Genomic DNA, 23,646 nt, shown 5'->3' with positions numbered 1-23,646 from the left:
TATGTAATATCGTCTCCTCCCTCTCACTCTCACTCAATCGCAACGAACTAGAGGCATGAGATTCTCTCAATTCGTTTTTGCATTGCTTTGCTTTCAAGAGAGATCGACATCCGCTGTTGCCCACAACTTGTAAGACCTGTCGTACTGACCACTGACGATGAATCTCGCATCTACATGAAACGTCGCTGTCAGCTATCTGAGCAAGAAGTAGAAGAAAACGAAGCTGAGGCTCACCACTCGAAACGTCACAACTCATGACTTTCCCACTCGAATCATTCGACAACGACCTCACTTGTTGCCAATCATCCGCTGACCATACCTTGACGTACCCGTCATATCCGGACGAAACCAAGAAAGAACCCGAGACAGGGAAATCAGGTTTCGGTCCTCCTCCATTCAATCCATTCATTTTCACGTCTTCCTCCTCCTCCTCCTTCTTGACTTGATCCTGACTAACGTCCTTAAAGATCTCCATATCCTCGAACGCCTTCGGGATCTTCGTCGACGGGTAATCATCTTCACTTGAAGGTAATTTCTCCGCCTGAAAGAACTTCAAATCTGAGATCGCGCTCTTATGTCCCGGAATCGTCGCGATCGCTTTATGATTCCTGATGTCCCATACTCGGATCGTATCGTCGTTCGAGCCCGTCGCGACTTGGTATCCGTTTGAACTGAAATCGATCGAGAGAATGTCGCGAGAATGACCGGAGAGGACTAGGGAAGTTCGACCGGAACGAAGATCCCACAATCGGGCGATCGCATCCAGACCACTACGAACAATCACTTGCATCAGTTTTGGAATCATAGAAGGGAAGAGAGGGGAAAGGGAAGAGCGTACCCGGTACAAACGAGAGCACCATCGTTTTGAAACGCGATCGCGTAAACTTCTTTACTGTGTCCTTCTTGTAACAACAACTCTTGTGCCGTCTCAACGTCCCATAATCGCCAAGTCGCGTCGTAGGATGCGGAACCGAGGAATCGGCCTGAAGGGTGGAAATTGATGCGACAGACTCGTCCTTCGTGGCCTGATAGTGTTGATAGAGCTGTATCACTGAGCGTACGCGAGAGAGGGTTAGTGATGGACGAGAGGGGGAGAGTGAGGGGACACGAACGATTCGAGGTTCCAGAGTTTGATGAGATTGTCGGCGCCAGAAGTTGCGAAATTGACACTTGTCGGAGATTGGGACAACGTCGCATCGGGATGCCACGCAACTCCACCTATCCGTTCAGAGTGACCTGTACCTCATTCAACGCTTCTATCAGTCTCTTGTCAGGAGGGCGATACAGAAGAAAAGGTGACTTACCTTTAAGAGTTCTAACTTCTTTACAACTCGGTACGTTCCAAAGTTTCGCCATTCCCGTCCAACTCCCCGTCAACAACATCTTCGAATCTGGACTGAACCTGACCGCCGAGAGTGCCCTCGTATCGCCAATTTGAGAACCTAGGTTGGTGAAAGATTCGAGGTTTTGGAAAACTGCTTTACGAACGTCCATTAACCGTGCGAGGGGGACTGTTGAGTCGAGTTTTTGCCGGGCTATACGTTTACGTGCTCTGTATCCACGTCACGAATGCGTCAGTCAACGCAAACAAACAAGAGAAAGAGAAAGAAGTGAGATTTACCTTGGTAGCGAATAATTTGCGATTTCCCTCCTCGCCTTCTTGAGTGCTCCCGTTCCCTCCGTGTAGAACTCCTCATCTCCTTCCTCCTTGTCCCCCTCCGCTTCGTCATCACTACTCTCCTCCTCTTCCTCACTCTCGATTCCACCGTCGCCCATCGTCAATCTCCCCGCTTGACCCTGTTCCATCCTCATCCTCGCCATGTATTCCCTCAATCGATCCCTCCTATCCGCTGGTCCTTCCCCGAAGAGGGTGACCGGTTGATCCAACTGTCGCAAACGAGATCGAACTTCTCCATCATTCGTTGGGAGCGCGATCTTACGCGCGAGCTTCTTCCGGTCTAGTTCGGAGAGGATCGCGGAGGTTTCGGGGTGAGCGGAAGAGGTTGCGAGATCGATCTCGCGAGATTCGAGAGAGTCGAAGTCGATGTCCATCTTGAATGAGTGACGAGTAGCGAGATAGACGCTGACAGAGGCTTGTAGTGGAGAGCGCTCGTGAAGACGAGGCTGACTTGAGTTGAGCTCGGGAGTCGAGTGAGACGAATGTGGGAGAGAGGTGGAGAGCTGGAGAGCTCACATTTTCGCAACTCGCTTCGCTAGCTTCGCTTTACTCTCACAAGCTTCATCGCCTGTAACTGTCTCCTCATCTTACAGCGGTCCGAAATGGCTGAAGATAAGTAGAAATGCAAACTGAATTCAATAAAACTCCAAATAAGCCTCCCTCGTTTCTCTAATTCTCAAATTTCGGTAATTCATCTCCCTCCCTCTTCCCCTCGACAATAACTCCCTTAAGTACTCCATAAGCTCTCTCTAGACCATCATTAACGACCACAAGATCGAAGCTTCCAGGTTGTTTAGCGTACTCGAGTTCTCCAATCGCAGCTTGTAAACGACTGTTCATGGACGATTCAGTTTCGGTACCTCGTCCGGTGAGACGGGTTTTGAGAGAGGCGATGGAAGGAGGGGAGATGAAGATATAGAGGGGGTTTAGGGAGGGGTGGTTCTTCTTGATTAATTTGACTCCCTGCTCAAAAACGAAAAAATGAAAACTGAGTGAGAATTTGGAAAGAGAGAATAGGGAGAGAGAGGGGAGGGAAACGTACCTGGGTATCGATATCCAAAATACACATTTTCCCACTCCTCGTAACATCGTTCACACTCTGTACTGAACTTCCATACAAGTTTCCCGAGAATTCGGCATGTTCAATGAATCCTTCCGCTTTCACCAGATCGAGGAACGATTCCCTCGAAGTGAAATGGTACGATACTCCCGGTTGTTCTCCTGGTCGAGGAGCTCGGGTAGTGTCTACATTCTCGCGAGAGAGAGAGAGGGTCAGTGAGGATAGGGAGAAAGGAGAGGAGGAGACGGACGGGAAATGGAGAATGCGAATTTGTCGGGGTATTCAGTGAAGAGTTTCTTGAGTAACGTGGATTTACCAGTACCGGAAGGACCTGGGCGGATGGAGCGAGAGAATGTCAGTAAGCTGTTTGGTTCTGAAGAGGGAGAGATCAGGCTGTACCGCAGATGACGATGGGTCGGATAGCTGAAGCGACTGCTGCTGCTGCGCTCATTTTCGTACGCTGTGTCGGGTAGAGCGAGTTGAGAGAAGGGAAGAAGTTGAAGGCGCGACTTCTGCGAATTTCGCGTAGTGAAATGTTCGAGACCGCTCTCTTGTCCTTTTTGTATTGTCTTGCGAGTGCAGAGTGAAGATGCAATAGGAATAGATATACGAATGCAGAGGAAGAAAGATGGAAGCAGGTTGTTGCGAGTTACACAAGAGAATCGAAAAGTGAAAACTGGTCAAATTCTAATGTCTAGTCTTCAACCCCTCAGTTGCATCCTTGTACTGCAGCTTAACTTTCTCCGTAGTCACTTCAATCCCACCTCTCTTACTCGCTCCATCCCTCGCACCCTCATCATCCCTTCTTCTGCAGTTGAACTCAATTGTCCTTACTGTAGTTTGATTTCCCCCATCCTCAATTTCGTAAACCCCAATTTACTCCTCAAACTCCTCCTGTACCCTTTCCTCCTCTTAAATTTATCCACCTGAAACATCTCCCCTTTCGTATGTTCGACCACCGTCAACTCTGCTTGAACGAGGGAAGTTGAGAGATAGGGAAGGGAATCGGGATGTCGTTGCCAATCTCGGGGGATCGTCGGGGTTTCCGATTGTGGTGAGGTCAAGGCTGAACGAGTGAGAATGGGCGGTCGGGAGAGAGAAGGGGAGGAGGAAGAAGAGGAGGAAGGGAAAGAGGCGCGAAGTGTGTAGTCTCGTGAACCGACTTCGAGAATTCGAGTGAGACTGATCTTGGTTCCTACTGGAACGGATTTCAGGTGTGGAACCGTAAGGATATCGTTCGGAGTTAGGAGGTAACGACGACCCATTAGGAGTGCCGAAACGTAGTGAGTTGGTTGCGATTTGAGTAGGGATAAGGCGGAGACCTCATCACTGTAGGTGACTTCGACCCAATCAGCTTCAACAGGACGCTGCAGCAGAGAGGAGAGAGCAACGAACGGAACAGAGGAAGTTTCCGAGAGGTTTTGGGGAGGTTCAAGAGTTGAAGGATGGGCGTGGTGTGGTAGCGGAGGAGGCAGCGAGGAAGATGCGGTTCTTGTTCGGGTAGTAGCAAAAGATCGAACCGCTTGAGCCGGAGTAGTGGTCGTGAAGAGTTGGCGAGAAGATGAAACTGTTTTCGAATGCTAGAGATCAGTAGACCGCTTAAGAGCGTGCATGTGAGCTCGCAGATGGCTCACCTAGTGTCCGTAGACTCGTCATTGTTGCGGGATGGGAGTGAAGTCGAGATGAAAGAGCCAGGATCTTCCACTTCTGTAAATTTGAAGTCCGGTATTTCGAATACAAGTTGAGCAATTAGACCCCTACACGCCAAAGATCAACTGTTCAAGGGTCATGCGGACACAGTGAGCGTCAAGAACTTTATTCCGGCGCGAAAGCGGCTTCTCGCTCGGATCGCGCCGAGAACGAGAGGAGAAACAGGAAAAACGAAAACCGAATCATCTTGAAAGTTTTGGCAACGATGCTCATCTTCGGAAGCACTCGGTAAGGTCGTACAGCGTTTGGCCTTACTAGTTCTCGCGACTCACAACAGGTAGACGGAGACAGTCGTTCGATCGTGATGAGAAATACTTCTTTTCTTTTCAGCTTCGGCTTCAACTTCCCGACTCGGGAGACCAGCTTGATCATCCTGCCAATCTCCTTCGCCTGGACTACGCACACAACTCGTAAATCTGGTCTGCCCTCGATCATGATTCGCCTAGAAAGAATCCATATCTCCCGGACCGTCCAAATCTGCGTCGTCGTCTCCTTCTTCAATTTCCTTTGCCTGTAGATGAAAGTGTCAGTTACTTCCTCCTGACCATAGACGCATTGCTCGAGGAGCAAGCTGAGCTATGTGGGAGAAAGGGACTGACGAATCTCTTTTCTTCTTCGCGAGCTTCTTGAGCCGCTGCCAATTCTTTCGAGTGAGCGTTCAAAGGGTACCTCATAGCCTGCAACCAATGATGCCCTCCCACATCAGTACACTCTTTCCTCAGTACTGAAAGAGAAGAACTGTCGTGTTACCTTTACGGATTGATTCCTCAATTCCAACAAGAATTGGATCCTCCTATCAAACTCCTTCAAAGGTTCTCCCGTCGAATAAACATCTCCACTTTCCTTACTCTTCATCTCTCCCTTTTCGTGATCGATCCTAGCTACGACAACACCATCTCGAATCGCTTTCGCGACGATGTATTCCGCATCTTCTTCCGAATCGAGAGAAAGTTTCGATGCGACGTCGGACAAGGAGATACGGGAATAGGAGAGAGAGATGGTACGAAGTGCGGTTTTGATCACGTTGTGACGGAGTCGAGTGATGAGAGATAGGAGGGAATCTTGTTTGAATTGAGTCGAGTGAGTCGAAAGGGCAGAGTTGAAGGATTGAATCGAGCCAGTTCGAACAGCTACAAGGTTGCCACACCTGCACTTCAGCTTCCAGGTTCCCTGGGCTGAATTGAACGAGTGAACGCACCTTGAGCAATCTCCAAATAAGGTTTCAAACTCTTCCTCAAAACTTCTTCCCTGAAGATCCTCCTCTCCGGGATCTCACCCATCAACAATTCAACGACGACACTCAACTTATACGCGTGTTGGAAGAACCCAGGAGCGGCTTTCAGGTCTGAAGGAGCCCGACGAATCGCTTGAAGGAGAGAAGCGTTTGCCGCAGAGTAATCGAGTTGAATCGCTCGGATGCGTCCTGTCATCGCATGTCTCGTCAGTGATGCAGTTCTTCAGGCATGAGAGCAAGAAGAGACGTACCGACGTAGTAGTACCAACGAGCCAACTGACTGTTTTGAGCCGTCGATTCTGGGAAACTCGTCTTCGAAACGAGTCGATCGGCTTGTTCGTACAATCCGTGATCGAGGTAGTTACGTAACAAGAGAGGCAAGAGGGTCGCTTGGAGGTCGTCGTCGTGTCGGAGAGAAGCGGTACGTTGAGCAGCGAGGAGAATTCTGTGAACCGCAAAGACCGAGCACACGAAGGTCAGAGAGCTGATATCAGGTGTGGGAATTGTTGACGACTCACGGTCGTAGAGCCGAAGTGTCGTCTCCGGAAAGTTCGTGCAGTCGAACCCAGTAGAAGTAGATTTTACCCATTAGTTGATCCAGAGTTCTTCGGTTCATCGAAGAGAACTTTTCGATCAATTGAGTTGCGAATTGTTTGCCCTGTAGGAACACGAACAGGAACAAGAGCGGTCAATCGGAATGCCCTCGAAAGATAACTCTTGAAATCGCTCGAGACGCTTACCTTTTCGTATTCCCCTCGATCCAACAACGAAATGACAACGAGAAGGGACAAGAAACAATCCGCCCCGGGTAACTTCTCTCCGATGTGGTTCAACTCTTGTTGCAACTTCTTCTTTTTCGCCAATTCCCTCTTTGCGTCTCGTTCCTTCTTCTCCGCTTTCTCCTTGTCTTCTGCGCTCGGTGTCGTTGTAGTCGAAGTAGAGGCAGGATCGGTAGGAGCGGAAGAGGAAGCGGGAGTTGAGGTTGAAGGATCGAGAGGAGTCGAATCGACTTGCATTTCTGCCTCGGCGGCTGTCGAGGAGGAAGCAGTAGCATCTGAAGGTGCAGGAGGGTTTCCCAGTAGTTGAACGAGCTCGTTCAATCGTTCAGAGTCTACACGAGTAGAGGGGAAGAGAGGTGTGCGTCAGCGTTTCATCCTCTCGACTCCGTGTCGAACTAAATGATCGGCAATGGAATGTACTCACTCTCAGAGTATAGGTTTCCATTCTTGAGTACATGAGCGAGGTTCTCTCCTCCAGGTTGAGTACCCAATTTGAGTCGTAATTGAGGTAAACTCCTCAACGCTCGAGTCGTGAATCGTGGTTCCAAGAGCTGTACTGCTTGATTCAGTAACGATAGATCATGGTGTACGTCTAGCCGGTCGAGGGTGAGAGAGTGGTCAGCAAGGAGATCAGTTTGGTGAGATGATGAGGGAGATGAACTCACTCGCGAGGAGGATTGTGTAGTCTGATACGGGGGTAGGTTCTTTCGTCCTGACGTTGGTCATGGTCGTAGCTGTGAAGGAGAGAACGTGGTAGAGCGAGAGGCAAGACTTGGCCGCGACTTCGTCATTTCGAATTCCCTTTCCTCTCTCCTTTTCCCTCACCTCTACTCGACCTCCTTCGACATGTTCTTGTTCGAACCTATATTGCATACACTCGTAGCGCCAAAAAGACCGGATCAAGGAGTTCCTTTGCTGGCGCTCATCACCGTCGTCGTTGAATCGTGAGTCTTTCTTCCCCCCTCTATCTTTCCCCTCTCTTGCGCTGATAAGCTCACTCTTGACGTCTACAGTATCCTCGAAGTCTTCTTCTTATGGTGCGTCACTCCCTACGGCAACAAGCGAGCGAGAAACTGACTTCTTCTTCCCCCACTGGCAGTTTCGTCGGATTCTTCCTTGCTCGTCGCAAGATCATCGATGCGCCCACGAAAAAGATCCTCAACCGACTCAACACTTCCCTCTTTAATCCCAGGTGAGCAGCTCCCGCTGACTCCCGGGAAGAAAGGAAGCTCATCTCCCTATCTTTTTTCTCGTTTCCCTCTCCTTTTTCCTTTCCTTTCCCCGCCTTCCCTTCTCCCTCTCTCGCAGTCTTCTATTCAGCAAGATCGCGTTCAGTCTAACCCCTCAAACCCTCGCGGAACTCTGGATCGTTCCAGTCGGATTCGTTATCATCACTTCTTTCTCCGCCCTCGTCGCCTTTGGTCTCGGACGATTGTTCCGCCTCAGTCCAGCTCAACGCAACTTCAGCATCGCGGCCGCATGCTTCCAAAATTCCAATTCCCTGCCCATCGCACTCGTACAGTCGTTGTTGTCGGAAAAGTTACCACTCGCCTGGGGCGAACACGACACGAAAGATGCGATGTTGGGTCGAGGATTGTCTTACCTCGTCTTGTTCTCGACGTTGGGAATCATCGTGAGGTGGAGTGTTGGCGTCAAACTCGTTAGTTCGGCGGAGGAAGGGGTTGGATTAACGGGAGATGAGCACGAACGAGACCCGGAGATGAGCAGAATGGAGGAAGCTGAGCAGGAAGAGGAAGAGAGGAGACGCCAACATGAGGAGGAGGACGACGACGCCGAAGACGACCTCGAGTCTTCGACTACCTTGAGACCCGAATCTTCCGAAGAAGATTCAAACTCGTCAAATGGAAACGGACTCAAACCGAAACGCTCGATCCTCAAGGATACTTCTTCGACTCAACGACACCAACGCAACGAATCCGCTTCGTCGAGTTCGACTCCTGCGAAATTCGTCCTCCTCAACGAAACCGACTCCGATCCTTCTGCCGCTGCTTCGACCCCGACCGCTGTCAGTCGTCCTGGTGTGGAAGAAGAAGAGAGGAATCTTCGTCGAGAACCGTCGTTGCGCAAGAAAAAGGCGAGAATCTTCCAGTCGTTCCCGAACACTCCGGCTCATTCCGTCAATGGAGGTTCGAGGGCTTCTTCGGTTTATGGGGCGAACGGGTACGAAGAGGACGAGGAGGACGAAGATGCGAGTGCGTTCAAGAAGTTCGGAAGAGGATTCAATCGCAAAGTTTGGAAACCTGTCAAGAAATTTGGAAAGGGAGTCGGAGATTTCGTGAGCAACTTTCTCTCTTCAGTTCACTATCTCTGTACCAAAGGAGAGAATTGTTTCGCTAGATGACCGTACCCTTGTGGGCTGCGCTTTTATCGCTCGTCGTCGCTTGTATTCCTCCTGTTCAACACACTCTCGACAAGATTGAACCTCTCAAAGCGTGAGTCTCTCAATCGCTTCTTCGTATCACGGAGTGCTCATCGTCCTCTGTGAGAATAGTTCCCTTCGCTCGGCTGGAGCTTGTTCCGTCCCAATCACTCTCGTTACCCTCGGAGCCTATTTCTACACTCCTTCCGCTCCCGGTACCACCTCGATGCTCAACAATCCCGAAAACGTTCCCGAAGTTGCCGCCTCCAGCACCCTTCACAAATCCTTCTCGACTCAACTCCTCGATCGCTTGCGTTCTCCCTTCACTTCTTCCCCCGACCCTTCGACCTCGACCTCCTCGGCAAGTTCCGTCTCGGAAAGGAGAGCGAGCTCGGGAGCTACGAGAACGATCATAGTCTCGGTCTTGACGAGAATGATCATTGTACCGCTCGTTTTGGTTCCGGTCTTCGGATATTGGGCGTACAAGACGGTGAACCGTGCAGACGATCCCGTCTTCGTCGTTGTCGCTTGTCTACTCATCGGGTACGTCTACACCTCGCTTTTGTGATTCCTTATTCGCCTGGACTGACATCGATTTGGTGCTGTAGTTCTCCGACGGCAATCACTCTCGCTCAAATCACTTCGGCTTCGAGTAGTGCCGCAGCATTCGAGAAACTCATTTCGAGAACTCTGTTCGTTTCATACGCTTTCCTCACGTGAGTCGCCCCTCCTTCTCTTTGTCGTCAAGGGCCCTCGAGCTGAGTCCCCATTTTCGGTGGTCGTGCAGGGGACCTACGACGATCGCTCTTGTATTGGCTGCGCTATATATCGATAAACTTCAGAACCCGCCAAAGGAATAGTATCAAAGGAGGAACAGATCCAAGTTCGCACGATTCGATACACGCACGATATTTTTTCTTGTTTTGTTCTTTCGCTCGACATTGTACCACACTCAACTGTCTTTGCTTCTCTCTCGAGTTCCTGTATTCCAAGCGCCTCCTTGGATCCGATTATCTTTGCTCATGAGAGTCGTCGAAGAGGGGAGGAACTTTTGGAGAGAAGCTTGCGAGGAAGTGAAATTTTCGACGATTTAATGGAAGCTCCATCGTTCATTTTACAAAGGTAATGATAGCTTCGTACGCATACTCTGCGAGCGAGGAGCGCCAAAGCGTGGGAGGTCCTTCAGTCAACTAAAATTCGACGGAGGCCGCCAGCTTCCCTCACTCAACCTCGCACACCGTCGATCTCCACCTCGCACACCGGCAATCGCCTAAGCACATCTAGAGGATCACGGCAGCGCGCCAGCGGTAGAGGGGGAATCAGCTTAGCTTCTCCACTCTCCATCGACCCTCGACCCTCGATCTCACGTCCGTCGTCTCGCGGTCACAACACTACGCACAGAGCGACTCATCAAGCTGGCTCAAACTACCGTAGTACAACTCATCAATCACCACAGGGGGACCCATCACATCCGAACGAGACTTGACAGAGGGATCCGACTTCAGAACACGCTAACTCCTCTCGGCTAGTTACTCCACTCCGTCTCCCTCCCTTCCCTAGAAGATGCCGAATCGGTATCCCACAGAACAGAACCCCTCCCCTTCGATCCTATCCACTTCCCCGACTCGTTACGAACCGTCGAATTCGATCCGAAGTTCGAATTCCCCTCTTCCTCCTCATCAACCAACTTCAACCAACCACGACAACCTGAGACAACCTTCGAGTAGAGGTGGAAGTGGTAGTAGCACTGGGACGCGATCGAGCGTACCTATGGCGAGTGGGAGTAGTCGAGGGTTATCCCCTTCGAGGGAACCTGCGAGTCGCCCTTCGAGGTCTCCGAGTGGAGATAGTTACAAAGGAACGGACTCTTTACCGACAACGACGACGACAACGACGAATCGAACGAGAAGAGAAGGATCGGATTCAGGGTTAGCGGGGAGAGGAGCTGGAGGTGGGAATGGGACTTCAGCAGGAGGAGGAGGAGGAAGAGGACACCATTTACCACCAATCAACACTCACCTACAACCAGGAGGGAGAATGTCTCCTTCGATTTCATCACCAACGAGCGCGAATTACGACCCTTCGACTTCTTCCTCTTCCGTCGCAGCTCATTCTCATCGATCCTCCCTCCTCGCTCAACCTCGATCGAATAACGCTCTAGTCGGCTCTTCCTCTTCTCAATCGTCGTATCGAGGCCTTCCTTCTCCGACCTTCCCGCCGAATTCTTCGACCGCTTCTCCTCAGCCTCGATCCGCTGGTGGCACTTCGAACTCTCATTCTTTCTACCCTCATCAATCTTCTTCTTCTTCACGACCTGGAAGTTCGGCCTCACAGAACAACGAGTTATCAGATCGAGAACGAGGGAGACGGAGAGGAGATTCGGGTGCGAGTGGAGATAGTGCGAGTAATTCAGGAGCGGGAGGAGGAGGTACTGTTGAGAAGAAACGGAATGGAAGTACAACGACTTGTGCGAAGTGTGAATTGCCGATGACGGGGCAATTCGTGAGGGCGTTGGGGACGGTGTATCATCTGGATTGTTTCAGATGTCAGGTGAGTCGGTGCTGTTCGAAACTGATATCAAACGAGAAGCTGAGTTCGAGGGTCCTCTGGTTCACAGGATTGCAACAAGGTTGTCGCGGCAAAGTTCTTCCCGATCGATTCTCCGGACGGTTCAGGTCGACAAGTTCCGCTTTGCGAAACCGACTACTTCAGACGACTCAACCTCCTGTGTTCGAAATGTGGAGCCGCTCTCCGTGGGAGCTATATCACTGCGCTCGGTGAGTCTCTAATCTGATCGTCGCCGGAAGATGAACTCGACTGACTCCCTTTCGCCGTCGATAGACATGAAGTTTCACGTCGAGCATTTCACCTGTTCCGTCTGTCCGACAGTGTTCGGTCCTCAAGACTCTTACTACGAACACGCTGGATCCGTCTACTGTCATTTCCATTACTCGACGAGGTTCGCCGTAAAATGTACGGGATGTCGAACCGCGATCCTGAAACAATTCGTCGAAATCAACCGGAATTCGATCGATGAACATTGGCATCCTGAATGTTATATGATCCACAAGGTTAGTCTCTCTTCCATGACGACGGATTGTTCGAGACTGACGAGTCCTGTCGATAGTTCTGGAATATCAAACTCGCTCCAACACCGAAACCGAATCAAGAAGCCCTTCCTCCTCCTCCCGCCTCAACCGATGCACCTTCGACGGAGTCTGCCGACCCTCCAACTTCTCCTACGACTGCTCTCGCACCTTCCGCTCCTCAACCCGACTACGTTCAACAAGAAGAGTCGGAAACTCCCGCTTCGCTCAAATCTCGACAGAAACACATGGAAGAACAAGTTTACCGGATTTGGACGATCTTGTCGGCGTTCGAAGAGAGTTCGGCAGCGTGTATTTCAGAGATGCTGAGGCATGTCAGTTCGGGTCATTACATGGAGGGGGTGAGAATGGCGGAGAAATTCGTTCTTCACGTCGAAACGCTCTTTGCGGCCATCGATGACCTCAACTTTGCGTTCAGATCAGCGGGAAGCAAAGGTTAGTCTACATGCTCTCGCTTCTCGCTTCTAAGAGAAGAACTGACTCTTTTTCGTGCTCGACTCGATCAGAAATGTCACACGTCCGTGAAGCTCGAATGCTCTGCAAGAAAGTCGTCAACTTCTTCATGCTCCTCTCTCACACCCACGAAACTGGCGCACGCAAAATGTCGATAACTCAAGAACTCCTCTCTCTCGTCACCGGTCTCGCTCACTATCTCAAGATCCTGATTCGAATCGCTCTCACCGGTTCTCTCAAACTCGAACGGGAATTTTCGAACACGACCGCGATTGGAGTCTTCCTTGGACGACTCGATCGATTGGCGAGAGACCCAGATGCGAATCGAATGACTTCGCCGACTACGACAGGAATTGGTAATGAACCTGCTTCGAGATCGTCGAGTCGTGAAGGAGGAGGTTCCGGATCGGCGATTCGAAAGAACTCAACGGGAACGTCGAATGGAGGAGGAGGAGGAGCGGTCGTCGCGACGACAAACGGATCAACTAAATCTCGACCGTACGGTTATCGATCTCTCACTCGAGCAGTTGGAACCCTCGTCGGTCAAGGCGAAGCGACTACCGATTTGTGTGAAGGATGTCGACTCACCGTCGAGGAGGAATGCGCTCGACTCGGTACCTCGATTCGATGGCATTTGCCCTGTCTCAAATGTAATCATTGCGGGAGGATCGCTTCGAAGGATCAAATTTCCCACGATTCCCCGAGTGTAAAGGACGAAGTTTGGGTCAGGGATTTCGTTTGGGCAGAGACGAATCCGGACGATCTCAACGGAGGAGGAGCGACGTTTTGTAAAGAGTGTGCGAGGAGAGATCGAGGAGGTAGTCTCGAAGATACGACGGACGGGTTCGAATACGTTACTCGACTCGAACAATACGCCTTCTTGCTCTGTGTCGCTCTCAACAAGTTGTACGGACGACTCAAACAGCGCGGCGTGGTACCAGCCTGTGAGTCTTCGTTTCCTCCTTTTTCTTCTCGGTCCAAGTCACTCACGCGACTCCGTACAGATGACGAGCAAGTTGAAGGAGGAGAGAGATCGTTGTACGACACTTATCGGGATTCAAACGACATCAAACGAATGAAATCGGTCCAACTCGATCGCAAACTCTCTTCGACAACAGCACGGATACCGAAACGATCTACCGTCATTCAATCTCCTTCGGGACGGACAGCTCAGAGCGACGATTCTACTTTCCAACTCTTCCAGACGAAGCCTCCCGTTCCTTCGAGAAAGGATCAACCGATCGTCGACCCGATTCGAGGGACAGTCACCCCTCGACAAAACCTCACTCCGACTCCCTCGGGGGTATCGACGCCGGCTCTTTCGACTCCTCGGATACAGCACATCGAACCGACCCCGATGGAACAAAGACCGAGACCAACGATTGTACCTCCGGCTTCTTCGACTTCGACTTCTTACCATGCTCACTCTCCCTCTCCTTCTTTTTCGATCCACCAGCCCACTCCTACGTCTGCTCAACCCACTCAACCTCAGCGACCTGGTTTCCACCGAGCGACGACAGCCGTTCACATCGTCGACGAAACGAGCGAATCGACACCTCAGCAAGAGGGTCCTGGACTCGGAGGAGCTTCCGAACCGACGCAAGACGAAGAAGGGATCACGCTCGCCGATTTGCCGAAAGTCATGGAGGCGGAACAGAAGCGAGCCGAACAACGACATTACTTCCCGAACAAACTCCTCTCCGAATTGTCGGCTCTCGAATACTTCATCGTCAAACACGTCGCTGCCGTCCTCCTCGCGAGTGAGACGAGTGCACTCCGTGACGTCGCCCCTCTGGATGAGCTGCTCGAGATCATCGATGCGAGGAAGAATACTTTCTGGGGGAAACTGTTCAAGGGAGGAAACGAGCAGAAGAAAGTCAAGAAGAAGGGTGAGTCTTCTCGTTTGACTCTAGCTCTCCTGTCCTTTGCTGACCCTTCCCTGGTGTTAGGCGTCTTTGCGATTCCTCTCGATGTCCTCGTCGAACGAAACGGTGCCGATTCGATGCATGGAGCTGGACCAGGTTCTCTTCGAATTCCCTCCTTTGTCGACGATGTCATTTCGGCCATGAAACAGATGGGTACGTCTCATCTTCTTCCCTCGCCTATCTCACCTCGGTCGCTGATCACAGTCTCGCTGCAGACATGTCGATCGAGGGTATCTTCCGAAAGAACGGCAACATTCGGCGATTGAAAGATCTCACCGAAGCACTCGACCGTGACTCCGGAACTGTCAACCTCTCAGACGACAACCCTGTCCAACTCGCTGCTCTCCTCAAGAAATTCTTGCGAGATCTTCCCGATCCTCTCATGACTTTTAAACTCTTTCACCTTTTCATCGCTGCTCAACGTTAGTGGTCTTGCCCTCTCAGCTATTGCTATTTCTCGCTGACTAGGCAGCACTCTATCGCAGGCATCGAGGACACGACGCAACGGAAGAAGATCCTTCACCTCTGCTGCTGTTTGATGCCGAAACCTCATCGAGATACGATGGAGGTCCTCTTCGTATTCCTCAAATGGGTGGCATCATTCTCTCACGTCGACGAAGAAACCGGATCCAAGATGGACTTGCAAAACCTCGCTACCGTCATCTCTCCGAATATTCTCTACGCGAAGGGAAAAGATCCAGCAAGAGACGAAAGTTTCTCGGCAGCTCGAGCGGTTCACGAGTTACTCGAACTTCAAGATGACTTCTGGGAGGTGTGTACCTTGTCTCCTCACTGTCGACTAAAACGAGTCTCACTCATCACTGGTTCGACAGGTTCCGACTGAATGTCTCTCGATCCTCAACGATCAAGAACTCTTCGCAAACCCATCTCAGCTTACCTCGAAGGAGATCCTCGCACGGACAGAGAATCACTTGAACGGGAGAGGAGCAGGCGGACGAGCAGTCTCTATCTCGAGAGGAGAAGCTTCACCAGCTCAAAGACCGGGTCTCCAAGGTGAGTGGAACGAAGGCTCAGCTCTCCTGTTTGTGTGCTGAGCGTTTCTTGCAACTCCTCAGAAGCATGGTCTGCACCGACCGTTCCCGGGATGAGACCCGTCTCGACTTCTGCCGCACCTCATCGAAATTTCCAAGAACGACCGATTTCCTTCTCGGCTCAGAACTATCCTTATTCATCAAACGGAGCCGCCCTCCCCTCACCGACCACTCGGAACTTTCCCAACTCTCCCTTCGGCTCGAATGTCTCGGCGTTTGATCGTCGAGGAGCTTCCGAGGGAACAGCTTCTGGACTACCAGCTCGAGGAGAGCCAAATCGAGGCGAATACCCTCCAGCTCCACCTTCGAAGCAGCAAGGTAACTACTCAATGCAGCAGCAATACGCTCAGCCCCAGCCGCCTCAACCTCAACCTCCCCGTCAACGTCAAGCTTAAAAACGTATCAATTTTCATTATTCCTCTTCATCTCTCTATCTGTCTCTTTATCTTTCTGTCTCGCTCTCTATCTCTCTTTGCAGTTAACGATCTTTCTTCATATCCATTAGCTCGTCTCTTCCGTACAACCATCTATATACCCCATTTGAGCTCTCTTCAGCTCTCTTCAGCTCTCTTTAGCTAGAGCTCTCGCGAATTCCTGATTCGAGCCAATCACTACCCTTCTATTTGAACGATGGAAATCTCATTGACGTTTCGTATACCTACGTAGCTTCACTGCGATTGTGCTATCTCTTTCAGACTGGCTAGTGCGAGCGATGTTCGATATTGAATTCGAATTCAAATTGCTCGGATCGCGATCTCTCTCCTTCAACTTTCCCTTCTATTTCATCACTCTTCTCGCCTTCGACTCATACCAGTCGCTTCGAACATCAGCGCGGCTTGCAGTCCCCTCAAGCGCTACCTCCCAGTTCTCGCCCTCACTTTGCACAGCCGACTCCAACGGCTCTTGGACTCCACGCATACCTCGCGCGAAGCTCGCTCGCAATCGCTACACGAACGATCAAGTCATAGAGCTGAAGCTAGAGTAAGAACGACACGGCAGCAGGTCAAAGGACAGAGAAAAGGAGTTAAATGAAGTTCGCTCGCTACCTCGCTTCACACAGGATAGACGAATGGCGGACTGGCTATGTTGACGTGAGTACATCCTGTCCTCTGTATTCCTCTTAGCAGGAGTTGTTCAAGTCTACTCGTTACGACGAGAATACTGAGAATCTCGCGCTTTTTCGTTACTCCGCTTTCTCGATCACTGATGCTTCCTGGGGTGGTGAACAGTACCGTCAACTCAAGAAGCAGATTGGGAAAGCAGAAGATGAATTACTCGAGCTCGACGATCAGAAAGAAGGAGGAGGAGGAGTCGCACGAAAACCTCAAATCCCTCGACGACAAACGACAGATTCGATACAGGAGCCAGTGCATGAAGCAGAGGACTATCGGGCACATGAGATGGATCTCGAGCGGGGAGATGGAGCTGCGGACTCGGACGACGCCGACGACGAGCGAGTAACAAGTCCTGTTCCGATGTCGAAATCTCCAGACACCTATGACCACGCCCTCGAAGGAAGCTCTGTCCCGAAGGACGAAAACGTCAAGACGACAGCACTCGAACGACCGTCGAGCTTGAGACGTCTCTCCGGTCTATCGGCTTCGTCTCGAGAACATTCCGATGAAACGACAAAATCTGGAACGAAGCTCGTCCCGAAACCAGGAGTGTCTCGCAAATCGAGTCGACCGCGGTTACGATCGAACGCAGATCTCTTCAAGCCAAGCTTCAATCGGATAAAGAGCTCGGACGAGAGACAGACTCTGCGGAAATGGAGATTCGGATTGTCGCCAGAGGATTCGATCGATACCGTCATTGAACGGGTTCCGCCTCAGTCGAAGAAGTTCTTCAAGCTCGTCGACAAGGAGCTAGTCAAGGTCAGCTCGTTCTGGGAAGATCGGATGGATCAAGCGTTGAAACGGTACGATGAATTGAGCCATCAGTGGAAAGAACTCTCTGGTGCGTGCCGAGCGACCTTTCTCCCTACTGTGCTTCTGTGGCTGATATTCTTGCTCTAATAGATCACAAGAAGGAATATCAAGCATCTCAAAACGCCGAACTTCACGCCCCGAAAGCGCTCAAATCCGTTCTTCCGAAACACGCTCATCTCATTCCTGGTTCCGGTCTCGTTCGACGGACGTTCGCTCGAGCCAAGTCCCCTGAACCTGCCTCTCCCGGCGAAGCAAACGAGGCGGATCATCCGGATATTCAGCAGAAGGCGGCAAAAATGGCTAGGGAAGACTCGAACGCGAAGGCGACGGCGGCGGCGCTTCGTCATGGAAGGCCTGAAGAGTATACTCACGCACGGAGTAAATTGAAACTAGCGAGTGAGTTTCCGCTTGTCGTCTTATCAAACCGGGGGAATTGAGATCTGACGTTCACTCGCCTTCGCAGCTTTTGAATACTATCGATACCTCGGGATGCTCAAGAGTTACCGAGTTCTCAACCGTACTGGATTCGCCAAAGTGAGTGATCGAGCTTCTAGCTGATCGTTGTCGAACAAGACTCACCTTCGTTTTGTTCTCTCGCAGGGAGTGAAAAAGTTCGAGAAAGTCACGAGCATTCCTTGCGGGCAGCAATACAAGCCCAAGATTGAGGACTCCGACTTTGTCTCGTCACCAGACCTGGACGAGCTCATTCGGAAAACGGAGGACGCATTCGCGAGCGTGTTCGAGCACGGGAATCGCAAGAAAGCGCTTGAACGACTTCGGGACTTCGGCAAGAAACAACACCATCACTTCGCTGCCTGGAGATCTGGTTTGTTGATGGGAGCGTCGATACCGTTGATGGTCGAAGGTCTCGTCATCAGTGAGTGCTTATCACTTGATTCGTCGTACTCTTTTCCTTACTGACTCCTTCGAATCTTCGTCCAGGTTGGAGATCGAGGACTCGAGAAGAAATTCCGTACTGGGGCGCACTGTTGCAGCTCTTCGGCGCTTGTTATCTCCCAGTGTTCTTCGCCCTCGCTTTCTTCCTCAATTTGGCGACCTGGCACCGAGGTAGGATCAACTACGTTCTGATTTTCGAGCTCGATGTAGGTTCCTTCGCTCCCATCTGCTCTCTTCCCGTCGTAGCTAACTCCGTATCCCCTGAAAAGGTTCGGAACAAGCTCGACTACCATCAATTCCTCGAAATCCCCGCGACTCTACTCTTCGTTCTATCTCTCTTCTTCTGGGCCGCGTTCTCGAACTTCTGGCCTGATCATATCTCGCCTTCGTCCTACCCTCTGGCCTGGCTCGTCTTCACTCTCGTCGTTCTTCTTTGCCCTCTAAACGTCTTCTACGCTTCGTCGAGGTGGTGGATGGCTCGATCGATGGCGCGTGTGTTCTCCTCGGGAATTGTCGCTGTTAGGTTCAGAGATTTCTTCCTCGGAGATGAACTCAACTCGATTTACTACTCTGTGAGCTTGAACCCCGTTCTTCTCGTTATGACCGAGACCGTTGCCTAACGGATCGCTCCCGTCCATTCAGATCTACAATCTCGGATTCCTCTATTGTACGTACAGTCACGGATGGCCGAACGACGTTCAATCAATTTGTTCGACGAACAAGACCTGGACGACCGCCGTTCTCGCTTCTCTTCCACCATTCTTCCGTCTCGGACAGTCCATTCGTCGTTATATTGATTCCGATGGTTTAACGTGAATCGACGAGTCGCTCCTCTCTCCTCGCGTCTCGAGCTGAACCTTTTTCTCCTCAGCCTCCATCTCTTGAACGCCGGAAAATACTCGGCCACCATCGTCTACTTCTTCTTCTACTTCAACTGGAGGATCGACATGACTCGAAGTGGTTCGAGTGATGACTGGCGATTCGCTCTCTTTATCGTTTTCGCAGCTCTGAATTCAGTTTACGTCGCAGCATGGGGTGAGTCTTTTGGCTGGTCTCTCTCTGTCTCCACATTTTGCAAGATACTGACGCTCGCGATGCGCTAGATATCCTCCTCGATTGGTCACTCGGGAAACGCAACCCGAAACATCCTTTCCTTCGAGCCGAACTCGGTTACTTCAAGGACAACTGGTGGCTCTACTACGTCTTCTCGGTCGTCAACGTTATATTGCGCTTCTCATGGGTCATTTACCTCGCTCCTCATCCGAGCGCATCGGTACAGAGTTACATCATTGCTCTGATCGAAGCTTCGAGGAGGATCATGTGGAACACTTTCCGGTAAGTCTTTCTCCTCTCCCACTACGAAGACCGCGTCTGATTTGGCTGACGTCTCGACCCGTGCGCTCGAATCGTCGACAGTGTCGAAGCGGAACACGTCGGAAACAAAGATGGTTATCGAGTCACTCGAGATGTTTCTCTCCCTTACGTTACCGCTTCTTCGCCCGAAGCTTCCGGTCAAACTTCTCCTGGAGTCGGACCTGAAGACGAAGACGACCCCTCTCTCCCGATCAACAAACGCATCTTTGCAGCGTTACATCGGACTCACGTCTCGATTCTCAAGAACTTGGAACCTGTCATCGACGCGATCGTCGTTCGCACCGGATGGTTCCGAGAGGGATGGAGTAAGAGACGAATCGGGAAGAAGGACAAATACGACGAAGGAGAAGACGCACCGGGAGACGGCGATACTTTGGACGATCGAGAAGGAGGAGGATCGAGTCAATCGCAAGGAGAGAACCGGGGGGATCGACCGCGGAAGGGATCGGAATCGTTGACTGCGAATAAGCAACAGCAACGGGCGATGCGAAGACGGAGGAAGCGACGAAACACCCTGACAGACGCTGGAGAGAGTACTTCATCCGACGATATTCTGTCCTCGGATGAGAGGAAGGACGTGACACCGATCGGAGATGACGACGTCGAGGAAAGGGATTTCGAAGACGAGGACGAGAAGAGAGAAGGGCGTGAACTCGACCCAAAGCCTCGTAAATCGATGCGACATCTCAGCAGCGACGAAGAGGACGATGATGAAGACGCGGGAGAATCAGGAGTGAAAGATCCTCACAAAGACACGGCAGACGAGGAAATGAAGGAGGAGATGAGGGACGCTGATCGAATGCGAACATTCTTCCCGGAAGCTTAGAAGGTAGATCTCGTTTGTTCTTGTACATTCACGCGTAGCATAGCCTGAAAGGAATTGTGGACATTAGCAAAGGTTGGGGAGAGCGAGAGCTAAGGGATGGGATATCCATTCTGATCACGGACCTCGATTTATCAAATATCTGCAGGTCACGCCGGAGGGGAGAGGAAAGCCCGTGAGTGAATCTCGATCTTGAATCGAGTACGTCCTTGCTGATTCTCGTCGAGGGGGAAGAGATTTCAACTGACGGTCTCCAGTTTCGATCGTTGTCGCTCAACTCGACGAAGGTCCAAAGATGTACGACGTCGACCGTCGCGTTAGGGTGCTCCGTGAAGTTTCAGACAAGGTGCAACAGAGTCTGGATATGACATTTTACGAACCCACTCTCGTGCAGAGCGCACGGACGACGAACGCAAGTCGGCGTTGGCGCACGGGTACCGTCCTTCCTCCTTTTCAGCGCAGATCGGTCGTAGAACAATGGGAAACATTCACTTTCCTTTCCTGGATTCCCTCCCGTCGTCGCTTCTTCTTCTTTCCACACTTCTCATCGCTCATCGCCCAAATCCGATCACAGCAACGGATCCGACTCCCCGCGATGAGCACCTCGAGCACCAATGTCTGGACCGAATTTTACCGAATGGATGGCCGTATCGCGTCCAGCGAGCGAGGCGCCCGCCTCGACGTTACAGCGCTCAAGACGTACTTGATGCACATTTGGGGGGAACTCTCGGACTCGCTCCAAAAGATCATTCTCGACAAGATGAAGAGGGTCCTCGCGCTGCCTGAAAGACACCTCAGGGTTGAGGAAGTCGTAAGTTCATGTACTCGCAGATCCGTTCCCTAGCACTGAACAAAATTGTTTCTTCGCCAGCCGTCTCTCTACGATCTGGTCGGGTTGAGCGTGATCTCACGCGAGGTGAAGCCTTGGCCGATACAGGTTCCTCGTGATCTCTTGGACCGAGCTTTACAGACTCTGATCAGGAGGACCGAGTACACTTCAGCCCCTAGGATTCTTGAGAAAGAGGTGAAGGACAACGAATTCTACCAACAGTGGGATCGCTACTCTCCTTGGGCGCAGGTAGAGTGTGTAGGATACACACTTGCCGGTATTACATCCGTACAAGCGGTCAAGGAAGTCTTGATTCATGGACCAGCACTGAATCGATGGAACAATGACGAGAGGGCCGTTCGACTGATGAAAGAGGCATGCGTATGGTCATTCTCTCTCTCGGACGATCTCATGCATGTAGTCATTGAGGCTCACTCGTGTGCAGCCAAAACTGGAGAACTACGTCAAGATCGTTGAGCACAGAGATCCAGTCTCGTTTCACCTCATTCTCGCCGAGTTGAGTGCGCTCTCTTCCACGTCTGGGCTACTCGTACGTATCAGCATCTTGTAGAGTTGGCAGTTGGGGTCTGACATCGCATCTTCTTGCAGTTCGACAAGCCTCCGCAAGAATTTCAACCAAGTCCCCGCTCATTCGCTCACACCGCTTCTCACACCAGTCCTCGGCCCCGCTCGCCTCGCTCTCGATCTCCTCCACGTCAATCTCAATCTCCCCCTCAACAACCTCGAGTTCGATCTCCCTTCCGAGCTGAAGCTCGTTCCAAATTCGACGAAACCGACGCTGATTCGCAAGGAAGTCCTCGCATCGAGTCGCCCCCCCTGAATCGAGCTACTTCTCCGGTACACGCCTTCCCTCCTCCGGTCGCACTCGAGGAGGAAGCTCAACGACCCAAGCAAGGACCGGAAGAATGGGAGAGTTGGGTCGACCTTGATTAAAGTCAGTAAAGATGGTATGGATTGTGACTCGTTTATCTTCTCTCCCCTTCGCTATCCTGTATTGTTCGCAATCTCACGTGCTCATTCATCGGCCCAAGTTTTGCCGTCTACTCGAGCGAGAGAGGTGAGATATAGCGAACTCGAAAGGTAACAGTCTCGAGTTTCTCGTTTGTACTGTAAGATGCTTCTCCTGGTCTAGAACCTCCTCCTTTCATACCAGCAGCTCAATTAGAGAATGCTGGAATCGAGAGGAGTGAGAGTTGCGATCGCTTCCCCTCTGAGCAGCTTTGTCGCTCCGGCCTTGCGACCAGAGAGTCAAAAACCCTCGACAGTATCGCGCATGGATCATCTCTCGCTCGCGCTCTCTCTCTCTCTCGTCGTGTCAGAAGGGAACGATCAACAAAGGATAAACTTCTTGGGAGGTTCTTTTAGCAAAAGCGAGGGGCAGAGAAGAAAGGTGAACCAAAGAGAGAGAGAGAGTGAGTGATTACTGAAGAAGAATAGTATACGATTTGCGAAGAGAGAAGGGTAACAACCGTTATAGAATAGATTCAATAGGAAAAGAACTACGAGAGCGGGGAAGGAGAGAAACAACGAAAAGTAAAAGTCAAGGGGTCCATCAAAGAGAGACTGGGTCAGGCGAATCAGTCAACATCTTCCATGGTAGAAGCAGCCGCAGGTTCGAGAGGAGGAGGAGTATCGTCCGAAGATTCAGCTTGGGCGGGAGTCGAGTCTTCCTCAGTGTCAATCGACAAACCGAGGGAGATCATATTGTGGATTCGGTTCGCGAACGAGACGGGTTCGTCGAGGCCGAATCCAGAGGTCAAGAGAGCGGTCTCGTAAAGCAAGTGAACAAGGTCGCGAACGGCTACAAACAATGGAGAATGTCAGCGAAAGAGGAAACGACAACGAGGAAACAAAGAATAGAGAGAGAGACTCACTGCGATCACCAGCATCGGATTGAACCTTGGACTTGAGCTCCTTGATGATCGGGTTGTGAGGGTTGATCTCGAGAGTCTTCTTCGATTGCATGTACGAAGACATCGAAGAGTCGCGAAGCGAAGCGCTTGAGAGCTTGAGCCTCAGACGGCCCCCTGTCTCTCTGGGGTTTCTTTCGTCTCTCGTTCCTCCTCTCGGTCGCAATCGTGCTGATTGTGCTCATTTTATCGCTCTTCTCGTCCCTACTGACGAACCGTCGAATGCTTCATCGGACCGAGTCGAAGCGTGGTCTGAACTTTGTGACTATCCGCTCTCTCCTCCTCCTCCTTCTCTCAACTCTGTCCTTGGTCGTGTTCTCTCGGCGGAGACGTTTCAGCTCTGAGCTCTATCGATGGTCAGTCCACGAATCGCCTGCCTATTGTCGCGGCGAAGCCAGAAGTGGAAGCGACCCAAAGAGCGATTCGCCTTCTCTCGACTTGTCATGCGACTCTCAACTCGAGACGTCTCAAACACTTCCCCGATCG

General features: G+C 51.3%; 9 protein-coding genes across 9 annotated transcripts; 4 read left to right on the top strand and 5 right to left on the bottom strand.

Annotated features, from left to right (window-relative positions):
* Positions 1–93: 93 nt before the first annotated feature.
* Positions 94–2,052, bottom strand: JCM6883_001853 (uncharacterized protein; the record flags this gene model as incomplete). The annotated part of the gene is made up of 6 exons (XM_076632863.1): positions 94–170; positions 235–770; positions 839–1,051; positions 1,113–1,236; positions 1,305–1,552; positions 1,622–2,052. 6 exons carry the CDS (start codon positions 2,050–2,052, stop codon positions 94–96), a joined length of 1,629 nt encoding a protein of 542 aa, XP_076487120.1.
* Positions 2,053–2,347: 295 nt separating this feature from the next.
* On the bottom strand, positions 2,348–3,189 carry GUK1 (guanylate kinase; the record flags this gene model as incomplete). Its single annotated transcript, XM_076632862.1, has 4 exons — positions 2,348–2,641; positions 2,721–2,923; positions 2,989–3,069; positions 3,138–3,189. The coding sequence occupies 4 exons, from the start codon at positions 3,187–3,189 to the stop codon at positions 2,348–2,350; spliced, it is 630 nt and encodes a 209-aa protein (XP_076487119.1).
* A 379-nt stretch (positions 3,190–3,568) lies between these two features.
* MRPL49 (mitochondrial 54S ribosomal protein bL21m MRPL49) lies at positions 3,569–4,394 on the bottom strand (the record flags this gene model as incomplete). The annotated part of the gene is made up of 3 exons (XM_076632861.1): positions 3,569–4,067; positions 4,134–4,305; positions 4,373–4,394. 3 exons carry the CDS (start codon positions 4,392–4,394, stop codon positions 3,569–3,571), a joined length of 693 nt encoding a protein of 230 aa, XP_076487118.1.
* A 496-nt stretch (positions 4,395–4,890) lies between these two features.
* RPN3 (proteasome regulatory particle lid subunit RPN3) lies at positions 4,891–7,187 on the bottom strand (the record flags this gene model as incomplete). The annotated part of the gene is made up of 9 exons (XM_076632860.1): positions 4,891–4,959; positions 5,048–5,125; positions 5,199–5,578; positions 5,647–5,871; positions 5,934–6,127; positions 6,201–6,340; positions 6,423–6,793; positions 6,886–7,053; positions 7,127–7,187. 9 exons carry the CDS (start codon positions 7,185–7,187, stop codon positions 4,891–4,893), a joined length of 1,686 nt encoding a protein of 561 aa, XP_076487117.1.
* Positions 7,188–7,307: 120 nt separating this feature from the next.
* JCM6883_001849 (uncharacterized protein) lies at positions 7,308–9,701 on the top strand (the record flags this gene model as incomplete). The annotated part of the gene is made up of 8 exons (XM_076632859.1): positions 7,308–7,405; positions 7,475–7,498; positions 7,561–7,653; positions 7,770–8,757; positions 8,820–8,914; positions 8,974–9,384; positions 9,450–9,557; positions 9,629–9,701. The coding sequence occupies 8 exons, from the start codon at positions 7,308–7,310 to the stop codon at positions 9,699–9,701; spliced, it is 1,890 nt and encodes a 629-aa protein (XP_076487116.1).
* A 703-nt stretch (positions 9,702–10,404) lies between these two features.
* Positions 10,405–15,773, top strand: JCM6883_001848 (uncharacterized protein; the record flags this gene model as incomplete). The annotated part of the gene is made up of 11 exons (XM_076632858.1): positions 10,405–11,391; positions 11,459–11,618; positions 11,683–11,912; positions 11,969–12,383; positions 12,455–13,345; positions 13,406–14,290; positions 14,351–14,479; positions 14,542–14,748; positions 14,812–15,098; positions 15,160–15,340; positions 15,403–15,773. 11 exons carry the CDS (start codon positions 10,405–10,407, stop codon positions 15,771–15,773), a joined length of 4,743 nt encoding a protein of 1,580 aa, XP_076487115.1.
* A 633-nt stretch (positions 15,774–16,406) lies between these two features.
* Positions 16,407–20,403, top strand: SYG1 (Syg1p; the record flags this gene model as incomplete). Its single annotated transcript, XM_076632857.1, has 11 exons — positions 16,407–16,469; positions 16,608–17,334; positions 17,397–17,702; positions 17,770–17,840; positions 17,907–18,183; positions 18,249–18,409; positions 18,473–18,775; positions 18,846–19,015; positions 19,075–19,238; positions 19,307–19,538; positions 19,620–20,403. The coding sequence occupies 11 exons, from the start codon at positions 16,407–16,409 to the stop codon at positions 20,401–20,403; spliced, it is 3,258 nt and encodes a 1,085-aa protein (XP_076487114.1).
* Positions 20,404–20,995: 592 nt separating this feature from the next.
* JCM6883_001846 (uncharacterized protein) lies at positions 20,996–22,183 on the top strand (the record flags this gene model as incomplete). The annotated part of the gene is made up of 4 exons (XM_076632856.1): positions 20,996–21,211; positions 21,338–21,610; positions 21,675–21,779; positions 21,839–22,183. The coding sequence occupies 4 exons, from the start codon at positions 20,996–20,998 to the stop codon at positions 22,181–22,183; spliced, it is 939 nt and encodes a 312-aa protein (XP_076487113.1).
* Positions 22,184–22,827: 644 nt separating this feature from the next.
* On the bottom strand, positions 22,828–23,227 carry JCM6883_001845 (uncharacterized protein; the record flags this gene model as incomplete). The annotated part of the gene is made up of 2 exons (XM_076632855.1): positions 22,828–23,051; positions 23,125–23,227. 2 exons carry the CDS (start codon positions 23,225–23,227, stop codon positions 22,828–22,830), a joined length of 327 nt encoding a protein of 108 aa, XP_076487112.1.
* Between the last annotated feature and the right edge of the window lie 419 nt (positions 23,228–23,646).

This window comes from Sporobolomyces salmoneus, assembly GCF_050403485.1.
Source record: "Sporobolomyces salmoneus JCM6883 DNA, S_salmoneus_JCM6883_v1_ctg31, whole genome shotgun sequence".
Classification (NCBI taxonomy): Eukaryota; Fungi; Basidiomycota; class Microbotryomycetes; order Sporidiobolales; family Sporidiobolaceae; genus Sporobolomyces; species Sporobolomyces salmoneus.
The sequence above is the reverse complement of the archived record's forward strand: the minus strand, read 5'-3'. Positions and strand labels throughout refer to the sequence as shown.